The sequence below is a fragment of the Leuciscus leuciscus genome (genome assembly GCF_965113295.1).
Source record: "Leuciscus leuciscus genome assembly, chromosome: 12".
In the NCBI taxonomy this organism is placed as follows: domain Eukaryota; kingdom Metazoa; phylum Chordata; class Actinopteri; order Cypriniformes; family Leuciscidae; genus Leuciscus; species Leuciscus leuciscus.
Genome location: NC_138736.1, coordinates 1,668,716 through 1,692,344, shown reverse-complemented (window position 1 = coordinate 1,692,344; position 23,629 = coordinate 1,668,716). Strand labels below are relative to the sequence as shown.

Below are 23,629 nucleotides of genomic sequence, written 5' to 3'. Positions count from 1 at the left end.
GCAAAAACGCTCAAATCTGCTCTTGACTGAATAACTTTAGCTTTAATAAAGATTCATCTATATTTAATTTACACATGTAGGGGGAGAGTGGGGACAGTTGCAACATTGCTGATTTCTCCAATCAGGAATGAGCTGGAGTCATGACACTCCTACTGCACATGCTCAGTATGCCCCTCCTTCTTTCTGGAAGTTAAAAGAAGGGGTACAGTGTGAGAGTGTCTCAACTTGGGACAGAGATGCTGTCCTATGGAAACCACTTCTCGCCTATCTTGCCTGCCTGAGTGTTTATGAGGTTTTTCAATGTGTGTGTGTGTGTGTATATATATATACAGTGGGTATGGAAATTATTCAGACCCCCTTACATTTTTCACTCTTTGTTATATTGCAGCCATTTGCTAAAATCATTTAAGTTCATTTTTTTTCCCTCATTATTGTACACACAGCACCCCATATTGACAGAAAAACACAGAATTGGTGACATTTTTGCACATTTATTAAAAAAGAAAAACTGAAATCAACTGAGCATTATTTTGCCCAGTATATTGAGAGTATATTAAGTAAAAAAAAAGTTAAAAGTTATTGTTTATTATTTTATGTTAAACAGGGAATCTTGCTCTTGGATCCACAGCTGTCCAGTCTTCCATATACAATTATGCAATAGCTCAAAAGGCTGTTGAAGGCAACAGGAATTCACTGTTTAGTCTTGGGTCATGCAGTCATACTAATGCGGACAGGGACCCCTGGTGGAGAGTTGACTTGGGGGAAAACTGCAAGGTAACCAGGGTTAGCATCACTAATATTGCAGAGAGGATAAATGGTGCTCAGATCCGTATCGGCAACAGCCTGGAAAATAATGGCAACAATAATGAGCTGTAAGTATTGTCTCTCTCTCTTAATTCTTTCACAAATGTTTTGAAAATTATTAAATAAGATGATTACTTTTAATAAATCCTTTTAATACAAACTTCTTTGACTGAAGTATATTTAATATGCTTCATGCCGTTTTGATACGCCCCTCTCTATTTCTCAGTTACTCTGTGTCTTCACAGGGCTGAAGCTGTTGTGTCCATTCCACTTGGAGAAACAATTTTTTTTTTTAGTTTAATCCTATTAAGGGGCGATATATCAGCATTATTATACCTGGGCGCAATGAATATCTTCATCTGTGTGAAATTGAGGTGTTTTCAGGTGAGCAGTACAAGTAGAGAGACATGTGTAGACATTTGTATTTATACTATGTGTACATTGCCTTAATAATTGTTTTCTGATTTCATTGCCAGATTAAGTGGAATGAGAGGATGTTACGCCACACTCCACTGACCCTACAAGCAAAATATCAAACTTCTGTTTTCTGAGCAATACTAATATTGCACTTTTTTTTTTTTTTTAAATGCACCTGACTATTAGACCCAGTTTGATCCAGGGGTTTGTGTATTTACACATCTTTGTTTATATCTCTGCTTTTTACATCAGTAAATTACTACAGCATTGCATGTTGTATTGTAATTTTTTGGATAAAAAAGAGGCTTATTTGGATATTTACAATGAGGAGGTAACAAAGTAAAGAATTACATTTTACAAAAAAGAGAAAGAAAATAAAACCATGGAGAGAACAAGGATTTCCAACCTTGTGTCCCAGAATCAACAACACAACCACCAATTCAACCATTATTAACTTTTAACTTTCTGTTTAAATTGGGCAAAAAAGGCACAAAAGCACAATAGACAAACTAGAAATGTATAAAATAAATAAATAATGAAAATAAGAGCAATAGCTTTAGGGGAGAGCTCGGCCAAAATAACAAACAAAACAAAAAACAAACTAACCCAGAAATATCTCTCTAAATTTAAGACCCGGTCTCTCAAGACAGCACTCCTGACTGCGATCACATGTACCAAGTGGATGTGGGACCTGCAGTCATTTTCAGTCAGCGAAACATGCCTGGAATTTGGACCGGCTTACTCGCATGAAATCCTGATACCCCGACCCGGATATGTGCCCAAAGTTCCCACAACCCCCTTCCTGGACCAGGTGGTGAACTTGCAAGCGCCACCCATGCAGACCCAGACCGTTTGTTGCTGTGTCCTGTTTGTGCACTGCGTATGTACGTGGACCGCACACAGAGCTTCAGAAGTTCTGAACAGTTCGTTTACTTTGGAGATCAGCAGAAGGGAAAGTCTGTCTCCAAACAGAGGTTGGCCACTGGATAGTGGATGCCATCATCTTGGCGTATCAGTCCCAAGGTGTGCCGTGTCCCCTTGGGGTGAGGGCTCAACCTACAAGGAGTGTTGCCGCCTCCTGAGCGTTGGTGTGTGGTGTTTCTCTGTCAGAAACATCTGCAGAGCTGTGGGCTGGGCAACACCCAGCACATACTCAAAATTACACAATCTCATGGTGGAGCCGGTTTCTTCCCATGTGTGAGGTACAGTACAAACAGGTTAAATTTGGAAAGGCTGGCTTGGTGTCCTGCCTGCAATGCCATTCCCCTCTCATGGGGGATACAAGAGTCTAATTTGCTCTACAGGTGAGTTCCCCGCCTGGAGAACCCTGGATGGAGTTCCTCCAAGCATCCTTCGGGAGTTAGACGCGATGGGGCATCCGACGCCAGGCCTAGTACTCGTGTGAATGCCCAGTCGGTCAGCCCCTGTATGGGCTATATGCCCCATATGCTGTGATTCCCTCCTGGTAATACCATATGTGTATTCTTCCACTGTAAGGTTTCCCTGTTGGTAAACCTGTGTCTTTCCGTGGGCAAATTCAAATCCGTCTCTGCATTGGTAATGGTTCCATCCCTTTCTAGGCAGGGCCTACCGCAGGGATCTTCCATAAGCAGGCTGGGTCTTCCAGCAACGACCCGAAACACACAGCCAGGGCAACTAAGGAGTGGCTCCGTAAGAAGCATCTGAAGGTCCTGGAGTGGCCTAGCCAGTCTCCAGACCTGAACCCAATAGAAAATCTTTGGAGGAGCTGAAAGTCCGTATTGCCCAGCGTCAGCCCCGAAACCTGAAGGATCTGGAGAAGGTCTGTATGGAGGAGTGGGCCAAAATCCCTGCTGCAGTGTGTGCAAACCTGGTCAAGAACTACAGGACACGTATGATCTCTGTAATTGCAAACAAAGGTTTCTGTACCAAATATTAAGTTTTGCTTTTCTGATGTATCAAATACTTATGTCATGCAATAAAATGCAAATTAATTATTTAAATATCATACAAAGTGATTTTCTAGATTTTTGTTTTAGATTCCGTCTCTCACAGTTGAAGTCTACCTATGATACAAATTACAGACGTCTACATGCTTTGTAAGTAGGAAAACCTGCAAAATCGGTAGTGTATCAAATACTTGTTCTCCCCACTGTATATACAGCGCAAGGTTTATGCGCATGCTCTAAGTCTTCTCCAATTTTATTGTATCTCTGTGGCAGAATTACAGCACCACATACTGGAATTGTCAGTCAGTAGTCAATAAAGCTGACTTTATTCCAGCCTTTGCATCTCAGTCTACTATTAGTATCTTGGGCTTGACTGAGACCTGGATTCGTCCAGAAGACTCAGCAACCCCTGCTGCTCTCTCTAACAACTTCTCTTTCTCTCACACCCATCGCTAGTCTGGGGAGGGGTGGGGGTACAGGTCTTCTCATTTCTAACAATTGGAAATACTAAACTCTCTCTCTTCTCTATGCAATAACAACTCATTTGAATATCATGCTATTACACTTACAACTCCAATTAAGATCCATATTGTAGTCATATATCGCCCCCCAGGTCAACTGGGAAGTTTAGTAGAGGAGCTGGATGTGCTGCTGTCATCTTTCCCTGAGGACGGCACCCCACTTGTAGTCTTTGGTGATTTCAACATTCATCTAGAGAAACTGAATGCAACAGACTTAATTTCTCTCCTAGCCTCATTCGATCTCAAACGGCTCATCACCACAGGTAATCACAAATCAGGCAACCAACTAGACCTGGTTTACACACGCAACTGCATCACAGACAACATTATGGTGAAACCTCTCCATGTCTCTGATCATTTCCTCATTACTTTCAATCTACAACTCTCTACCCATGCACCACCAACCCCCTTACCAGTCACTTTCAGATGAAACCTGCGCTCACTTTCTCCCTCCTATCTGTCCTCTGCTGTGTCATCTTCTCTTCCCTCACCCTCACAATTTGCATCTCTGGATGTGAATACCGCAACAAAGGTATCTGTGCTCCATTTTAACATCTTCTTTAGACAATATCTGCCCTTTCTCCTCCAGGCCAGCACGTGCTACGCCCTCTAACCCCTGGTGATCTGAGGTGCTTCATAAACACCGGACCGAACTCAGGGCAGCGGAGAGAAAATGGCGCAAATCAAAAGACACATCTGACCTGAGTATGTATCAATCTCTGCTCTCTTCATTTTCTGTTTATGTTCATGCTGCAAAATCTTCACTTTCCACAACAAGATCAACAAAAACTTGCCTTGCCTTGTCTAATCAGCATCTTGACGTGTTTAGTCTATAGGGATGCGCGTTTGAATATATATTGTCACAGCAGTCTTTCTTTACAAATTAACCTCAACAAATTACTTGTCTGGCCTTAAAATATATAATTCCGAATTTATCACTTCCGCGTATCCATGTGAATGGAATTATTTGACAATGTTTTGTCTGTACAGAGGTAAAGGGAAGGAGGCCTTCACAGGGGAGAGACTAGCTGACACTTCAGGACTGCGTTGTCGTCGTGTCCAGGCGCAGGTCCTTCATCAGATCTGGAGTGTGTGTGTGTGTCCAGGCGCAGGTCCTTCATCAGATCTGGAGTGTGTGTGTGTGTCCAGGTGCAGGTCCTTCATCAGATCTGGAGTGTGTGTGTGTGTCCAGGTGCAGGTCCTTCATCAGATCTGGAGTGTGTGTGTGTGTCCAGGTGCAGGTCCTTCATCAGATCTGGAGTGTGTGTGTGTGTCCAGGCGCAGGTCCTTCATCAGATCTGGAGTGTGTGTGTGTGTGTCCAGGTGAAGGTCCTTCATCAGATCTGGAGTGTGTGTGTGTGTCCAGGTGCAGGTCCTTCATCAGATCTGGAGTGTGTGTGTGTGTCCAGGTGCGGGTCCTTCATCAGATCTGGAGTGTGTGTGTGTGTCCAGGCGCAGGTCCTTCATCAGATCTGGAGTGTGTGAGTGTGTCCAGGCGCAGGTCCTTCATCAGATCTGGAGTGTGTGTGTGTGTCCAGGTGCAGGTCCTTCATCAGATCTGGAGTGTGTGTGTGTGTGTCCAGGCGCAGGTCCTTCATCAGATCTGGAGTGTGTGTGTGTGTCCAGGTGTAGGTCCTTCATCAGATCTGGAGTGTGTGTGTGTGTCCAGGTGCAGGTCCTTCATCAGATCTGGAGTGTGTGTGTGTGTGTCCAGGCGCAGGTCCTTCATCAGATCTGGAGTGTGTGTGTGTGTGTCCAGGCGCAGGTCCTTCATCAGATCTGGAGTGTGTGTGTGTGTCCAGGCGCAGGTCCTTCATCAGATCTGGATACAGCCTGGATCCGGCGGACTGCGGTAAACCTCGGGATAAACAGAGAGTTTATAATAATAATATAATATATAATATAATAATATTAGTATAGATGCCATTCTTCTTATGATGTAACGAATACATCAGTATTTCTGGGAATTGTTCTGCTTTAATATCTTAAACGGAAGCTTGTGAAAGGCCCGGTTCAAGACATACAGATCCAAGAACAGTCGTAACCCACTGCCTTTATACGATGAAGTGAGGGCTGTAAAATGTACACACATGGAGGAGCAGCGAAGGGGGACATTGAAGTAAAGAGAGAGAGAGCCCTAATGGCCATTTCTATAACATCAGAAAGGAGGAGACTTTGCAGGATACAGTCAAGTCAGGCAAAAAACTGAAAAAGAATTCCAAACCTATAAGCAGTGACAGAAACTTTTCCACACTTAAATACAACAATAATAATAATAATAATTATTATTATTATTATTATTATTATTTTATTAAACAATGGTAAAAAAAAAATTACAATGCTTGAAACAGCCTTTTCAAAATCCCTTATATCTGCCGTTACTGACAGATTAATTTGCATGTCCAAAGTCTTGAAAAGGTTTACATTGTGCTGATGTTGTGTTTACTGAGCGCTACATTTCTTCCTTATTGAATGAGAAAGCAGACACAACCAGAACTGCACAAATAAAAGAGTACTGTTTACATTGAGCACACATCCTTTTCTAACCGACATGACAAAACTACACTATTTGAATAATTTGTCCTTGTATGCCAGGAAAAGTGTTGTGATATAAGAACATAAATAATGACATTATTATATAATTGAAATGTTAGCATAACAATTATTACATTGATCAGTAAATGGTCCTGAACTGTACCTGAATTTAACTCAAATCCTGTTAACATGTACATGTTGAAAGAACTTCACACTAACAAAGTGTTTTGTAAGATAATTTGCATTGTAAGATCATACTATACTGACAAACATGAATGTAATGGAGGATGTTTTGAGTTTAGCATCTCAAGTTTAGCATCCCAGTTCAATCCCATGCGGAGCATGCTGGGAAATCGACTGTACAGTTTCAGCTGTCAACAAAACATGATTCATGTTATTCCAACTCAAAAGCATGATTCTTTAACAATTTTAAGTAAATAGAGTGTAATGAAATCAAATGTTGTCTCATTTCAATAAGTAAACTGAACTAGCAGCAAAAGTATTTGGAGTGTTTTAAATGTCTCGTTCTGACAAATATTTTATAAAATTGTACTTTCCTGCAAGTTTGTCTCTGTAGCATTTTCAGTCCTAGACTATTTCACTAAAAAGACAGAAAGTGACACAAAAAGTGCAGGCCAATGTTATTTATTTTAATATAAATAAAACTGGTGATTACTGAAAAAAGTTATCTAGACAGTTTGGCAAAAATTCTGAGACCAAAGCATTCGTGCTATTCCTGCAAAACACGTGGCATGCAAACAAAGCTAAAATTACACAGATCACATCCTGATCACAAGATCACACATTAATTATCTGATTACATGGTAAGAAGTTCCACATTTGTGATATGGTTACACACCATCTAAGAGACTTTGGTCAGTCCACTGCATACTTTTTTTATTCTATTCCTTTAAAAAATATATATATATATATAATATTACTAATCTGGAATATTAAGAATCGTAATAGAAACTTGCCTGCACATTTACATTGTGAACCCCCTTTCGTGTGTGCAGTCTTTGGCACCAATCACATTAGTGAAGCCTGAGGGACACATACTGTAAGTCATACTTACTGGCATTGTCATGACTGCATGATCTTCATTAAAAATGATAATATAGTTTAGCTGCGTTGGCAAAAAACTAAATCTGCTTTACAACCTTGGGTCTTAAGTGGCTTGGAAATACCCCTAAAAACAGATTCAGCACCAGGTAAACTCTGTGAATGGCACGACAGACAACACTTTTCACCAAGTTCTCTCTAATAGTGTAAAGGAAAGTGCCACTTGCAAAAATCTGCAGAGCAATGCACAGTTTGTGCCGTTCCGACAAGTCGAACATTTAATGTATTATTCCAACAAATTAATTATGTAAATGAGAAAAAAACATTATCTATCAAAAAGTACTATCGCGCTGCGCTAAAGGACTTCCCGCATCAGATCTAATCTTGTTTGCATGAAATAAGCTGCTCGCAAACAGGTTTAAGCTTACACACATGTTGCTATGACAGCAAGTCCAGGATGAGTCGAAGAACCAAACTAACCAAGATCATGCCATATCGCCAACAATCAAATCTAGCGAACTGAGTTAACGACATACGGAAAACGCACCCCAGAACAGGGAACCAGATCAAAAACAAACATAACCCTGACAGTAATGGTCCAGTTGATGTTTATTTTACAGATATCAGATAAGACTTATTTGATTGGGAGGGCCTTAATTCAATAATAAATAGAGCATCATTTCTGAGCACAATTTTATTCAACTAGACCATCTTCAGACTGCTGGTTCGTATTCGTATTTATATCTATGTTTAATAGCACATTTTTTGTTTGAAATGTTTTGACAGGGCATAATATAACTCATATGGTAATATATTGGATAAAAAAAAATATAGCAATTGTTTATAAACAAATATTAATATTGGTTTTTTGTTGTTAATATAAAAAAATATTATTTTTTTTTACAAAAAAAGCAGATACCGGCTGAATTGTGAAGGTTTTCTGTGAGGTTGATACATTGACGAATTCCAGGTGAGTTGAAGGTTTATGCACTCTCTACACCGGGGTAAAAATTTTTAAATGTGTACGTTTTCTTATAATTTTTCCCCAATGAGAGTCAATGGCAGCCATATGAACCGTAAGTAGGAAAATATACAATTTGGCACACTTGTAGTGATTGTAAAGAACAGTAATTGGACAAACTTTGGAGTGTCCAGGACAAACTCTATAGCGACACCAAACAGTTCATTATTTTTACATTGAAGTGAACTTTTGAACCATTTGATCTAGAAAAATAAAACTTAGTACACCTGATTCCTCTCGTGATGCTGATCTAATTAAACACCTTATATCAAGACTCCACCGGTAACACTTTATAATAATGGTCCTTCATTAATAAGTAACTATGCATGAAGTCATGCAGGACTAATGAGTAGTACATTAACACAGCTACTACTATTAACTAATGTAGAAACAAGCTTAACTAATCAGTAAGTAATGTCAAATTTGGGAGATAGTTTCCTTATTAGGTAATCAATAATTAATGAATGAGATTAGCCTCATTACTATTAACTAACTGACAAATTAAGTCATCATTTTTACTCTGAATATAGCCATAAAATGCATCACTAATTACTCAAGTGTTACCTAGTCACTATGCAGGAACTACTTGTGATCTGGGCAATTATTTTAAAGTGAAAAACAGTCCTGGGCTGCGTTTCCCAAAAGCATCGTAAGCCTAAGTTGATCGTAAAAACGATCGTACGACTGATCTTAATATTACGGTCTGTTTCCCAAAAGCATCGTAGCTTAAGTAGCACTTGAAAATCTTCGTAGAACTACGAGTGCTCTGGAGTAATCGTACATCCCCAAGTGCATCGTAAGAAGACAGATTTATGAGGACACCTGCAGGACAACCGACAGATTACACTTTTATCTAGATTTAACAGATTACACTGCAAAGTGAGTACAAATATAAGGTTTTGATTGTACTTTTTTATTGTACACTTTATTGTACTTTTTTTTTAATGAATGTATAAATTAAATAATAAAAAAGGGAAGAAAAAATACACATCTAAATTAAATTAATGAACAAAATAAAATCATAAAAGAACGAAGCAATGTGGGAAATATACTTCAAAGACTGGGCAAAATATGGATGAATAATAAATAAAAAAATCGGTCAATGACTTGCTGACGTGCACGAAAACCAGCCATGTATTGGGCATTTCTTGCGGACCTCCTTCCTTGATCTTTGAACACCCCGGGTTGCAGTTAGTTTGCAATGTCCACCCAGATGTTTTGTTTTCCCTTATTTGTATGGTGTCCTTTAAATCTGTTCAAAATAACATCTTTGTTTCGCCTCTAAAATTAGGCCTACATTAATTTAATCTTTTTTGAAAGGTATCTTTTCTTGTTTGTCTTTTTGTTCATACATTTTGTCAGTAGGCTATCTCTGCCTGAATGTAGACTTTAGACTTGTCTTGATTGCTAATCCACAGATGATGATTATTAGGTTAAACCTAATAATTAAGGCTAAACGTTCAGAATACGATTCCATATAAGGTTGTATTTCAGCACTTCGCGAATGGACAGCGACTCTTAAGTAGCACGTAAAACGCGTTCCCTTTCGAAAGGGAACTCTACACTACGTCAGAATGACGCTATGGGGAACGCCTCAGGCGTGACAGGTGTCTGAAATCAAGTATCAACTCACGTCAATCATGTTGACCGGCGACAGCCCATGAATCATCAGCTTGAATGATTAACGCACGACCTGGATGTATAAAGGGGAGCCTTGCACACATGACAACATCTTTTCGTCTTCAGGGACTGCTTTGTTTGAATAGAGTATTTTCTCGAGTGCAATCAAAGAAAATGAAACGTACAGAGAAGCAGAGGAATACCTTCCGCAAGTGTGCCGACCCGTGTCCCAGATTTCTGACACCGGAGGATTCACACGATCTGTGCGTGTTCTGCCTGGGTGAAGAGCACGCGCGGGGAGCTCTCGAGGGAGCTTCCTGCGCAAACTGCGAGCGTTTTTCTTTGAGAACGCTCCGCTCTCGTCTGTCTCACTTCTCGAGGGAAGTGAGCGCGGCATCTGAACCCCGCGGTTTTGGTCCCGCTCGGGCTGAGGCTCAGCGGCGCTTGAGTTCGTGGGGCTCTCAGATGGAGCTGGCAGATCAGCTGGAGAGGGGCGTTAACCTCACGGATGATCTGCCAGCTGACGAGGGTGAGTTACAGGTCGATGTGGAAGATGTTTTGTCTCTCTCTGATGGATCTGTAACTGGTTCTCTTCGGGCCGGGCAGGAGTTGGCTGCTGATGATGTCAGTCTGGTTGAGACTGAACCACTTCAGCCCTCCTGCCCAGTGTACGCTGAGCTGGTGGACGTTATGGGGCGCGCCACCAACAGACTGCAGCTGCAGTGGAGGCGCGTCCGGGAGGAACCTGTTCGTGGTGTGTTGGACGATCGGTTCCTCCCCACCCGTAGGCCACCGGCTCGGACGAGCCTTCCATTCCTTCCCGATCTCCACTCTGAGATCGAGAAGGCATGGAAGAACCCGTTCTCTGCGCGCCTTCATTTGCATCAGCGAGCCAGTTTCGCTGCTGTGGAGGGGGCCGCAGAGCACGGGTATGTGTCGATGCCGCCAGTAGACGAGACGTTGGCTAACTATCTCGCCTCTGGTCGGCCATCGTCACTGGGAGCTCCAACCCTGCCATCCAAGCCGCTGAAAACAACATCACGCTTGAATGGCAGAGCGTACACGGCAGCAGGTCAGGCAGGTGCGGTTCTGCACACCCTTGCGGTCCTTCAGGCCTACCAGGCCGACCTGCTGCGGGACCTCGATCAGGGGGCCGGCCTGCCCCCTGACGCGATGGCAGAGCTGCGGCGCACCACGGATTTGGCTCTCCGGGCCACCAAACAGTCAGCCGTTTCCGTCGGTCAATAAAAAAAAATCGCAGGTCTTCCTAGTTATGAGCTTCCTCATGTCAGGTTACAGGCCTCATCCGGCCTTCCTGAATGTGAGTTCCCACATACTGTGGTCACCAGGTTTCAGGCCTCATAGGCCTTCCTGAGTATGAGCTCCCACATTCAGTGGTCACCAGGCTTCAGGCCTCCTAGGCCTTCCTGGTTATGAGTTTCACATGTCAGGTTACAGGCCTCATCCGGCCTTCCTGAATGTGAACTCCCATTCACTGTGGTCGCTAGGGTATAGGCCTCGCTGGTTGTGAGCTTCCACATGTCAGGATGCAGGCTCATCAGGCCTTCCTGAATGTGAGCTCCCACGCATTGTGAAATCCCACATGCTGGGGTCACCAGGTTAGAGGCCTCACCAGGCCTTCCTGGATTTAGAATGAAGTACACGCACTTTCGTTTCGTGCACTTTCTAAAAATCCATATTTATGGTAAGGGTTATGCGCAGTACGCTTCGTTCCCTTTTTTATGTGGTTCAGACTTCGGTTCTTCACCTCTGGTCCCACTCTAGATGCGTCTTGCTGTCGCAAAGTATTACGACAGGCGCCTCCCTTTCAGGCTATCTCCCACATTTTGTGGTAACAGGCCTCGTTAGGCCTTTCTGAAGGTAGCCCCACGTTTTTTGTGGCTGTCAGGTTACAGGCCTCTCCGGCCTTCCTGAATACAAGCTCCCACTTACTGTGGTCGCCAGGTTTTAGGCCTCACAGGCCTTCCTGAGTATGAGCTCCCACATACTGTGGTTGCCAGGTTAGAGGCCTCACCAGGCCTTCCTGGATTCAGACTGGCATAAGTACACGCACTTTCGTTTCGTGTACTTTCTTGAATCCATATTTATGGTAAGGGTAATGCGCTTCTGCTTCATTCCCTTTTTTACGTGGCTCAGACTCCGGTTCTTCACCTCGAGTCCCACTCTAAATGCGTCTTGTTGTCACTATATTTTACGACAGACGCCTACCTTTTAAGCTATCTCCCACATTCTGTGGTTACAGGCCTTGTTAGGCCTTTCTGAAGGTAGCTCCACATTGTGTGGCTGTCAGGTTACAGGCCTCTCCGGCCTTCCTGTAAACGAGCTCTCACTTACTGTGGTCGCCAGGTTTTAGGCCTCACAGGCCTTCCTGGATTCAAACTGGCATAAGTACACGCACTTTCGTTTCGTGTACTTTCTTGAATCCATATTTATGGTAAGGGTAATGCGCTTCTGCTTCATTCCCTTTTTTACGTGGCTCAGACTCCGGTTCTTCACCTTGTGTCCCACTCTAGATGCATCTTGCTGTCGCAATGTTTTACGACAGGCGCCTCCCTTTCAAGCTATCTCCCACATTTTGTGGTAACAGGCCTCGTTAGGCCTTTCTGAAGGTAGCCCCACATTGTGTGGCTGTCAGGTTACAGGCCTCTCCGGCCTTCCTGAATACGAGCTCCCACTTATTGTGGTCACCAGGTTTCAGGCCTCTCAGGCCTTCCTGAGTATGGGCTCCCACATATTGTGGTCGCCGGGTTACAGGCCTCACCGGCCTTCCTGATATGAGCCCTCATGTACTGGAGCTCTCCATATGAGGAGGTCATCAGGTCTTAGGTCTCAGTAGACCTTCCTGGTTTGAACCCTCTCTTACTTCACCAGTGTTCGGAGCGAGCACTGGGTAGACCCGTGGATTGAGTGGACGACTTCCGTCGTTTCTTGAGGTTGAGTCACACTCTCCGGGAGATCCCGTCTCTGTGTTCCGGAACTGAATGGTTTCTGCCAGCTTCGCAGGCCTTTGGTTTTGGATGCCTTATCCAAGGCAACTTCCAGAGGCTCTGTCTCGGACAGACAGGCTATGGCCAGACTGTGTGTCTTAGTATAGATCACCAGGCCAGCCTGGTGGTATTTCAGGTGGCACGCTCCCCTGAATAGTGACTGGCTGGGGGTCCCTTGGGTCCCCTAGCCACACTCCCTAGAAGTGACCCCTTCTATTGGAAGCTGTGGTCCTAAGCCTTTGAGCTGGCCCAGATATACCCCCCATTAACTGTGTTCTGGCGGTCTCTTGGGTCATTAGCTTGGGCTATGACCGGTAGGGAGTGCTGTCACTGACAGCCCGATGTGACCTAGGGGTGAGTGGTTCCAGTGTTTTCTAATTACTGGTTCGGACAGTTGTCACTGCCTTTGGGCATGCACTCCCCTCAGCATGGTGGAGTTGGTATATCGTTCCCCATAGCGTCATTCTGACGTAGTGTAGAGTTCCCTTTCGAAAGGGAACGTCTCAGGTTACGACTGTAACCTATGTTCCCTGAGAACAGGGAACGAGACACTACGTCTCCCTGCCATGCCTCGGGGCCTGCCTGCAACAGTCCCTTCAGACGATAGGATGTTGTCATGTGTGCAAGGCTCCCCTTTATACATCCAGGTCGTGCGTTAATCATTCAAGCTGATGATTCACGGGCTGTCGCCGGTCAACATGATTGACGTGAGTTGATACTTGATTTCAGACACCTGTCACGCCTGAGGCGTTCCCCATAGCGTCATTCTGACGTAGTGTCTCGTTCCCTGTTCTCAGGGAACATAGGTTACAGTCGTAACCTGAGACGTTCTCGCGCGTTCATGTTAAGTGCACTTTTGGGAAACGCTCGTGGAATTGCTGCGAGCGTTCGTAACCTTGCACGTAGAAAGCGCTCTTAAGAGCTAAGATACATCGTTATCGGGAAACCCGGCCCAGATCACTACTAGTCCTATAAGAGTGACCAGGTACTTGAGTAATTAGTGATGCATTTTATGACCATGTTGAGAGTAAAAAAGGACAATTGTTAACGTCTCAGACACGTTAATGTTGTGATTAGTAATTAATTAGTAATTCTTTATAATTTGTCATAATTACCTATTAGTTCTTACTATCATTTAGTAATTTATTGATTAACTAATAAGTAACTATCTTAGTCCTAAATTCGATATTACTTACTGATAAGTTAAGCTTGTTTCTACATTAGTTAATAGTAGTAGCTGAAGTGTTAATGATAGGTAGAACTACTCATTAGTCCTGCATTACTTCCTGCATTTAAAACAAAGCAAGGCAAAATGATAAATATTTATGATGTCCACATGAGCTACATCTGCTTACGCAAACTTTGATCAAATTTTGAATTATGAAATCATAATGCAGCCAAAAGATAAATTATGAGAAACATAAATGAAATTGAAAAATAAGTATTTGATAAGTAATGTTAAATAAAGAAAAGTTAACAGTCGGTAATTAAAAAATATGAAATAATCAAATTACAAGTAACAACACAAATAAATACAATATAATAAAGATACAAATTAAACAAACAAGTTCTTCAGGTCTTACAGTAGTAATCAGGTATAAAATACTATAATGTGTAAATTAAATATAGATTAATCCTTATTAAAGCAAAAGAAGATTTTTATGATTTTAGTTAACTATAATAATATTGTTGTAAACTTTTACCAAATTGTCTTAGTATCATCGGTGTAGAGTAAACTCCACTAAGTCTGAGTCAGGTTAGTCACATTACACTCACTTTAAGTCATGGGGTTCTTCCATTCTATTTCATAATTACAATAGCAATATAATTAATTTTTTGTTTAAATGAGGATGAGAAATTTAAAATGATTTCTTGTTATGAAAATGATGTGTTGTTATGTCTTATATCAGGATGGACATGCGTGTGGTTTTGTTTCTAACACTTTTTACTGGGATGTGTGTCGCTGATTCCCAAGGTACGTTTAGAATAATACAAGTAAAAATACCTGGATTTAAAAATCTGTAATCATTGTGTATCATTACATATTAATCACATTAATTTATTTAAATTATAGGTTGAAATATGGTAATCGAAAATCTGTGATTTATTTATTTATGAAGACTCTGTGATATCATTTATTTTTCTATTTATTAATGTGTGTATAACTGTTATTATTTTATTAACAGACACACCATCGTGCTCTTGTGTTCCAAGTGAGTGTTCTTCATTACTTTGAATGTTGTCAGTAACACATAAATAATATTCTTATTGAACATTTGGTAATCAATAAGGGATAATGTACATCATCAAGACAGTTGTTATTGCAAAATAACCCATGGTTAGCCACAAATAAATAATGTTGGACACAAAATAGGCTTGATTTGAGTTTAAATATTTTATTAGCTCACTTGTAATAAATGCAAATCTTCTGTGACGAAATGTTTTTCCTAGCAAGACAAACGAACAAATTCAAATAAGACAAACATTTAATGAATAATGAAGCCTACAGTCATGTACACCAAATTAATAATTACATGGACATATTGATTTGAGATTAAACCATTAAAAATTCTTACAGATTTATTATCTTAGAATCCATACCAGTGTAAAAAAAAACAACCATTCGGGCAACAAGACAAACACTACAATAGAGGTCTTCATGGGTCCACTTTGATCCCAAAACACAAGGTCTGACCCGAGTGGGTTCAGGTCCAAAACTTCGACGAGTGCCTCGGACAAATGTTTTTGAAACAAAAAAGCTTGCTGAATTTCACTACTTGAAAAAATATGCATTGCATTAACCCTGCTTGCATTTTAATGCATTGTATTCATTCAATTCATAACATTTCACACACGTTTTTATTATAAAAAATTCTATAATCCATATTCACCTTTCAGATTTCACTTCCAAAATATTCATTCTGTTTAAAAATACAACCTATGATATTCGACAGGCAATTTTCGGTCCATTTTATTTCGCTTTACAAATTCACTTCCACAAATTCAGTGGTTCAAATTCGACAGAAAATTCAACATTTGACATCCAGGAACGGCAAGAATATCAGTAGATTTCCGATTGAAAATCTCCATAGCTGTTAGTCGATCTCACCAGCAGGAGGTGCAAGCGGCTGTTGACGAAGAAAACTAAAAAGCAACGGGTGACCTATATGGGTGACAGCTGTGATATATATGGCACAGCTTAAATATACAACCATGTTGAATTTCAACCCATAAAAATGCAAGCCCTAAAAATACAATGCATTAAAATGCAAGCAGGGTTAATGCAATGCATATTTTTTCAAGTAGAGCAATTCAACAAGCTTTTTTGTTTCAAAAACATTTGTCATTATTTTACTTCCATAGGTTCGGTATAGAGGCCTCGGGTCTCGGATAATTTAAAAAGAATGTGCTTTTCCGAATGGACCCGAGAAGACCCAAATTCTTTTAAACTATGTCGGGTAGGCTTTTTAACAATTTTTTTAAATAAAAATTTTAAAACAATTCTCTGCCAACGTTATAATCTCACTTTTTCTAAGTTCTCTCTGAATCCGCGCTTCCGCAGAGATGAGGTAAATAGCTCTGCAGACAACACTAGCGAATCCATGATTTATTATTAGGGTTATCGATTTAATTTTTATCAAGCTATAGCCTATGTTTATTTTCCCAATCACTGGTCACAATTGAAAGTCAAATTCAGAATTAACTTGTATCCATTGAGCAGGCAATAATATAAAGTAACAATAAATAACGTACTCTGTGACTAACGTAACCTCGGTTCCCTGAGAGTAGGGAACGAGTATTGCGTAGCTATACGCAGTGGGGAAACTCCTTTCCAGTGCCGGCCCGAGCCTTTTGGGGGCCCTAAGCAGAATTTGATTTGGGGGCCCCCTCCCACCACGCAGAGTAACCTGTGCTTGGCGATTATTGACACAATGTCACGCTATAATGTTACATTATAAATTAATACAATGAGGTTATGTAAATAAATACTTAACAAAAAATAGATACTTAAAGTTTTAACTTTTTCTTTACTCTTTTACTAACTCTTGGAAACTTCTGAAAACAAACTGTCACAAAACATGTTAAAATAATTATTTGCAAAATATCCTCCAACGTTTTGCAACACTTTGCAGTTTGAATGATGTCTTGTATGAAACATGACGGAGTATGTTTTTATGTTTCCACTGTTCGATCGCGCCCGCGACTCACACACACACACACACACACACACACACACACACACACACACACACACAACATATTCCAGCTTTGTAATCTTCCACTGTGATGTTTCCAAGCACATTTTTGCGCGTGTGAAGAGGATGATTTTTTCCGTCGATATTGGAACGTGAGTGAAGTACAAAGCCTATGATAAAGAATAGTTTACCATCCAAATCCATCGCGAATGTTGAAACATTTTGATTCTAATGAGAGAGGTAGCCTACGTGAGCACAACGCCGCTTACTTTCACTTTCGCTTTAAATTATTTCGTTTTGGCTTGTTTATAGTTATTTTTTTTATTCTTGTTCTGTTCTGAATATCATTACATTTAAAGGATAAATCATTGATCAAATAAAATTTTTGTGACATGGCTTAACATTACCGTGACTTTGCGCACAAATTGTCTATGCACGCGAGGTTATGCGCATGACTCAAACACTGGCAGACACAACAGCAGTTGTAGGCAGGTATATTGATCATGAAATCAGAATTTTCTTGTCTTGAATTATTAATCCTTTCATTCATATATGTCACTTGTTTAAGTTAATTAATATGTAAAAAAACAAACAAACAAAAAACCCGATTGGCCGGCCCTGCTCCTTTCCTCAGATTATTGAAGCCAATTTTGTAAAACGCATTGCAGCTGAACAGCGAGCACAGTAAATGGTAAATGGTCTGCATTTATATAGCGCTTTCACAGACCCAATGGCCACCAAAGCGCTTTACAATATTGCCTCACATTCACCCATTCACTCACTCATTCATACACCGACGGCGGTGTCAGCCATGCAAGGCGATCCAGCTCGTCGGGAGCGTCGGGAGCTGGGGTTAGGTGTCTTGCTCAAGGACACCTCGACACTTGGTCAGGTGGAACCGGGGATTGAACCACCAACCTTCCGGTTTGTAGACAATCTACATGAACCACTGAGCCACTGCCGCCCCAGTGAGAACAGTGAGTGTCTGGCTCACTCATTGGCTGTGCTGCGCCAAAATGGGCATTGCTATGTCTATAATAGAGCCCGAATTCGCCATTATAGCAGGTTTAAATCAACAAACTTGCCATGTGGCCGGCTACGCAATACTCTCAGGGAACCGAGGTTACGTTAGTAACTTTCGAGAATGGTCACTTCGTATTGCATTGTTATAAGCAGTGGGGACGCAATGTAAAACGCCGCACTATAAGTAACTGGTTGCACACTGGAGCCCAGGACCACTGAGCTCACAGAAACAAGCCAGAACCCCTAAGTATATATCGATAAGACCGGACACCGTCGGGTCTGATTATGTATAGAAGTATATCAGAACCAAGCCAGAGGCGGGTTTCATAATAAGGGATAATGTGCTTATGAACAGTAACATGATACATAGATAAGACCGGACATCGTCGGGTCTAGATCATACAGAAAGGACCTCAGCCTGCAGGGAAGGAACCTCCATATTATAAAACCTCACAAATGTGGAAGGCGAAGACCAACCGGCCGCCGCACAAATGTCCTGAATAGGAAACCCAGAGGACCAAGCCCATGATGAGGCCATGCCCCTAGCTAATAATGCAATCACCTGTGCTCTAAACGGTGTTGAGAGCACCTTAGGTACATAGCCGTGTCTGGGTTTGAGAGTGACTTTGGAGTCACCTATTCCAAACTCCAAACAGGAGGGGCTCACAGAGAGCGCCTGCAAATCTCCCACTCGCTTGATGGATGCCAGTGCCAGCAGGAGAGCAGTCTTTAGCGAAAGTGGTTTGAGATCTGAGTGGTTTGAGTGGTTGTTCTTCATTTTTCTAGAAGTAGAGTTTAAGAACCTTGCTGTATTTTTGTGTAATTTATTAAGAGAAAGTACACAGCCAACTTACTCCGATGAAAGTTACTTGAACGCAGCTTCTGTTCGTAAACACGACTTTCCACCTCGTCAGTATGAGCTTACCAGGAGGGCTTGAATGCACCATTAGCCTAAATCATCAATTGGAATTATTCAGGATTAAATCAGACAAAAGGTGCATCATGCCATGCCATGCATTGTAGATGCGTACACAGAAGCTAACTGCATTTTTAATGTATCTTCCAAAGACAATGTTGATAGCAATAGAAACAAACTTTCGCATAAAGAAAGTGATATTTCCACTATAAATTGATTTCCAGGGTCATTTTTTAAAACCTTATTAAATATATAAATCATCATGTATGTCAAGGTCTTAATTTTGATCGATCAATTCAGCTAGAATAATAAAGCACTACTGTAGGGCTGTTACCAGTAAAATAAAATCTGTATCAAAAAAATCCATCTTCGCTCTGCAGATGTGGGACGTGCAGAAACTGACTCTGAATGGCATTAGATGTCTTTTGCACAGTATAATGCATTTTCACTGCAATTACAATTGCATAAATAATGTTATGAGATAAAAAAAATGAACATAACAGTTTGAATCAAAACAAAGAAAGGCCGGCTTCAGAAACCCGGATGAGCTGTGTGTTATCCAGTGTTGCTGTTGATGATGGTCATTATCTGGGAATATCAGACCATGAATGTCGCGACTGACCAATCAGAATCAAGTATTCCAGAGAGCTGTGTAATAATCATTAGGATTACATAGGTTTAGAGTTGTCAAAAAGTACCGACTGCGGTACCAAACAGTACTGAAATTTAAAAATTGTGACGCTTGGAGCGCTGAAATTCGAATCGTAAAATTTTTGTCACATTTAAAAAAAAAATCAGTACCGTTTGATACCAAAGTCGGTACTTTTTGACAACTCTAGCTTATAGCTTTATTTTGCCCGTTATATTGGGATTATACTTTAGAAGATTAAAGTAAGTTATTGTTTATTATTTTATGTTAAACAGGGAATCTTGCTCTTGGAGCCACAGCTGTCCAGTCTACCACATACGGTGCAGCAGGAGCTCAAAGGGCTGTCGATGGCAACATGGATTCATTTTGGGGTGGTGGGTCATGCAGTCATGCTAATGGGGACAGGGACCCCTGGTGGAGAGTTGACTTGGGGAAAGCCTACGAGGTAACCAGGGTTAGCATCACTAATCGTGGAGATTGTTGCGGAGAGAGGATAAATGGTGCTCAGATCCGTATAGGCAACAGCCTGGAAAATGATGGCAACAATAATGGGCTGTAAGTATTGTCTCTCTCTTAATACTTACACAAATGGTTAGAAAATGAGTAAATAAGATAAAATTACTTTTAATAAATCCTTTTAATATAAAAACTTGCCTTTGACAGAAGTATATTTAACATGAATCATGCCGTTTTGATACGCCCCTCTCTATTTCTCTGTGTGTCTTCACAGGGCTGCAACTGTTGGGTCCATCCCAGCTGGAGTAACAAAAACATTTCAGTTTCAGCCTATTAAGGGGCGATATGTCAACATTATTATACCTGGGCGCAATGAATATCTCACTCTGTGTGAAGTCGAGGTGTTTGCAGGTAATGGACAGTGAGAGAAGACTCTGTGATAGAATTTGTTTATGTTCTTATTAATGTGTGTGTAACTGTTATTATTTTATTAACAGAAAAGTACACATCAACGTACACTTGTTTTCCAAGTAAGTGTTCTTCATTACTTTCAATGTTGTCAGTAACACATAATATAACATAATATTCTTACTGAACATTTGATAACCAATAAGGGATAATGTGAATCAACACAGTTGTTATCGCAAAGTAAACCCTGAGAGGCTGATCAGGACCTGTCTTAGTACATGGCTACTAACCACAAATAAATCATTTTGGACACAAAATATTCATTTAAGTTGAAATATTATACGGCACTTGTAATAAACGCAAAGCTTCCATGAGGAAAAAAATATTCCTAGCAAGACAAACGAACAAGTTCAAACAAGACAAACATTTGGGATAATGTACTGTCATGTACAACAAATTAATAATTACATGGACATATTGATTTGATAAAACTGTTTTAAATTCTTGCCTGTTTATTATCTTAGAATCTGTTACAGTGTACAAAAACAATAATTTGGGCAACAAGACGAACACTATAGTACTCTTAATACTAAAAATACTTCAATACAATCTTAATATTTGAATAAAATCAATAACTATAACAGAGACTCAACTGGCACCAGTTGTGTTTGTATGAAACGAGAAAGAGCGGGTCCACAGTGTGATACAAGAAACATTAAGGAAAGGCCGGCTCCAGAAACCCGGATGAGCTGTGTGTTATCCAGCGTTGCTGTTGATGACGTCATTATCTGGGAATATCAGACCTCTGAATGTGGCGACTGACCAATCAGAATCAAGTATTCCAGAGAGCCGTGTAATAATCATTTGGATTACATATAACATTATTTTGCCCATTATATTGGGATTATACTTTAGCACATAAAAGTAAAAAAATATATATTGTCTGTTATTTTATGTTAAACAGGGAATCTTGCTCTTGGAGCCACAGCTGTCCAGTCTTCCACATACTTTGGAGCAGGAGCTCAAAGGGCTGTCGATGGCAACAGGGATTCAAATTGGGGTGTTGGGTCATGCACTCATACTAATGCGGACAGGGACCCCTGGTGGAGAGTTGACTTGGGGGAAGTCTTCAAGGTAACCAGGGTTAGCATCACTAATCGTGGAGATTGTTGTGCAGAGAGGATAAATGGTGCTCAGATCCGTATCGGCAACAGCCTGGAAAATAATGGCAACAAAAATGAGCTGTAAGTATTGTCTCTCTCTTAATACTTACACAAATGGTTGGAAAATTATTAAATAAGATAAAATTACTTTGAATAAATCCTTTTAATTTGAACTTTGACAAAAGTATATTTAATATTTCTGTTACTTTGTGTCTTCACAGGGTTGAAGCTGTCGTGTCCGTCCCAGCTGGAGAGACAAAAACGTTTAAGTTTAAGCCTATTAAGGGGCGATATGTCAACATTATTATACCTGGGCGCAATGAATATCTCACACTGTGTGAGGTTGAGGTGTTTGCAGGTGAGCAATAAAAGTAGAGAGACATGGTGTGTAGACACTTGTAATATTTATACTATGTGTATGTTGCCTTAATGATTGTTTTCTGATTTAATTTCCAGATTAACCCTCTGAGGTCTGAGCTGTTTTCTGGGCCCTGGAGGTGTTCTGACATGCTCTGACATTTGTGTTTTTTTCTGTTACTAGTGACATTTTCATGGCTAAAGTCTAATTACAATGTATTTAGCACAAACTCTGCTACAATAATATATCAGCAGCATGTATGTAAAAGTTTGTAGTTTTGAGATAATGACATTTATGCGTGGTTTGTGAAAATGAAAAAAAAAATTCTCACTGAAATAAGGCCATGAAACCCATACTGATTATTTCTTCACAAGACTTTTGAAAATTGTATGACATAGCCTAGAATATTTGCTCCAAAACTATGTGAAAATCACCCTGACTGCTCATTCAGATAAGACAATATATTGATTTAAAATTTCTAAGACGTGTTTTGTGTGACAAAGCCATATGCGAAGGGGCGTGATCATCTCATGAATATGTAAGCTTTTCACACCTGAGAAAGACAAAGACACTCCCCTAACTGCCCTATTAGGAGCGATCAGGCCCTGTCATTCAGAGCAACCTTGCACAAAGAATGAGGAGATTTAAAAAAGAATGGCTTTTAGATTGTTTGGATTTATTTACAACACAACACAATCCAAAAATACAAATGACAAAAGAGCACATTGAAAACAATGATCCAAAGACAGAGACCTTTGTGCCATTCCTAAAAACATTGTACATACCTTTCATTTCCAAGGTGTTTGATTTTCACTTTACCATGTTCATGTACAGAGACTCATGTGAATGTTGAAGTCAGCAGGACTCAGTTGCATCTGGTTCCTGAAAGAAAAAAAAAAAAGAAAAAAACTGTGAACATACTGATATCAAGAGAAACTATAGGGCTGCACGATTTTGGGAATAGATTTTAGATTTTTCTGGTTAAAATTTCTTTTTAAAATTCACAGAATACACACACACACACACGTTTCCAACAATATATAATGAACATGAATATAGGCCTTGTAGGCATAGGCTACGCAGTGCTGCATAAAATAATAATAACAATAAATTAAATCTTCCAAAAGATTTCAAGAACAACTACGCTAGAGAAAAATATATTGATTATCATATGTTACTTCAAATGTTTCCATTCGTTATGATGATATGAAATGAGATAATAGTAAAAACATAAAGCCTAATGTTTGGTGCATTTTTCCTTTCAAACGCAATCGCGCTCCAAAATATGATACATTAAAACCCACAGCGCGCTCCAAAATATGATACTCAAACCCACAGCGCGCTCCAAAATATGATACATTCAAACCCACAGCGCGCTCCAAAATATGATACATTATGGTTATACATATCTATGTTTGAGCATAATATTCACCATATATCTAGCAACAGTTCAACTGCAATGTGAAGTTTATGCAACAATACCATAAACTAATAAGTAAGAATTTCTTACCTTACATCTTTCTTGTCTTCAAATCGCGTTCTTC

At 40.5% G+C, this 23,629-nt stretch overlaps 1 protein-coding gene across 1 annotated transcript in view; it reads left to right on the top strand.

The window, feature by feature from the left end:
* Nucleotides 1-23,629, top strand: part of LOC309510722 (uncharacterized protein) — a gene marked incomplete at its 5' end in the record, with an annotated part of 96,917 nt that overhangs the window by 4,942 nt on the left and 68,346 nt on the right. Inside the window, 5 exons of the mRNA XM_082185592.1 lie at nucleotides 605-872; nucleotides 20,431-20,567; nucleotides 20,654-20,686; nucleotides 21,529-21,808; nucleotides 21,949-22,085. Of these exons, the coding sequence (XP_082041718.1) occupies nucleotides 605-872; nucleotides 20,431-20,567; nucleotides 20,654-20,686; nucleotides 21,529-21,808; nucleotides 21,949-22,085 (855 nt within the window). The remainder of the gene's footprint in view (nucleotides 1-604; nucleotides 873-20,430; nucleotides 20,568-20,653; nucleotides 20,687-21,528; nucleotides 21,809-21,948; nucleotides 22,086-23,629) is intronic.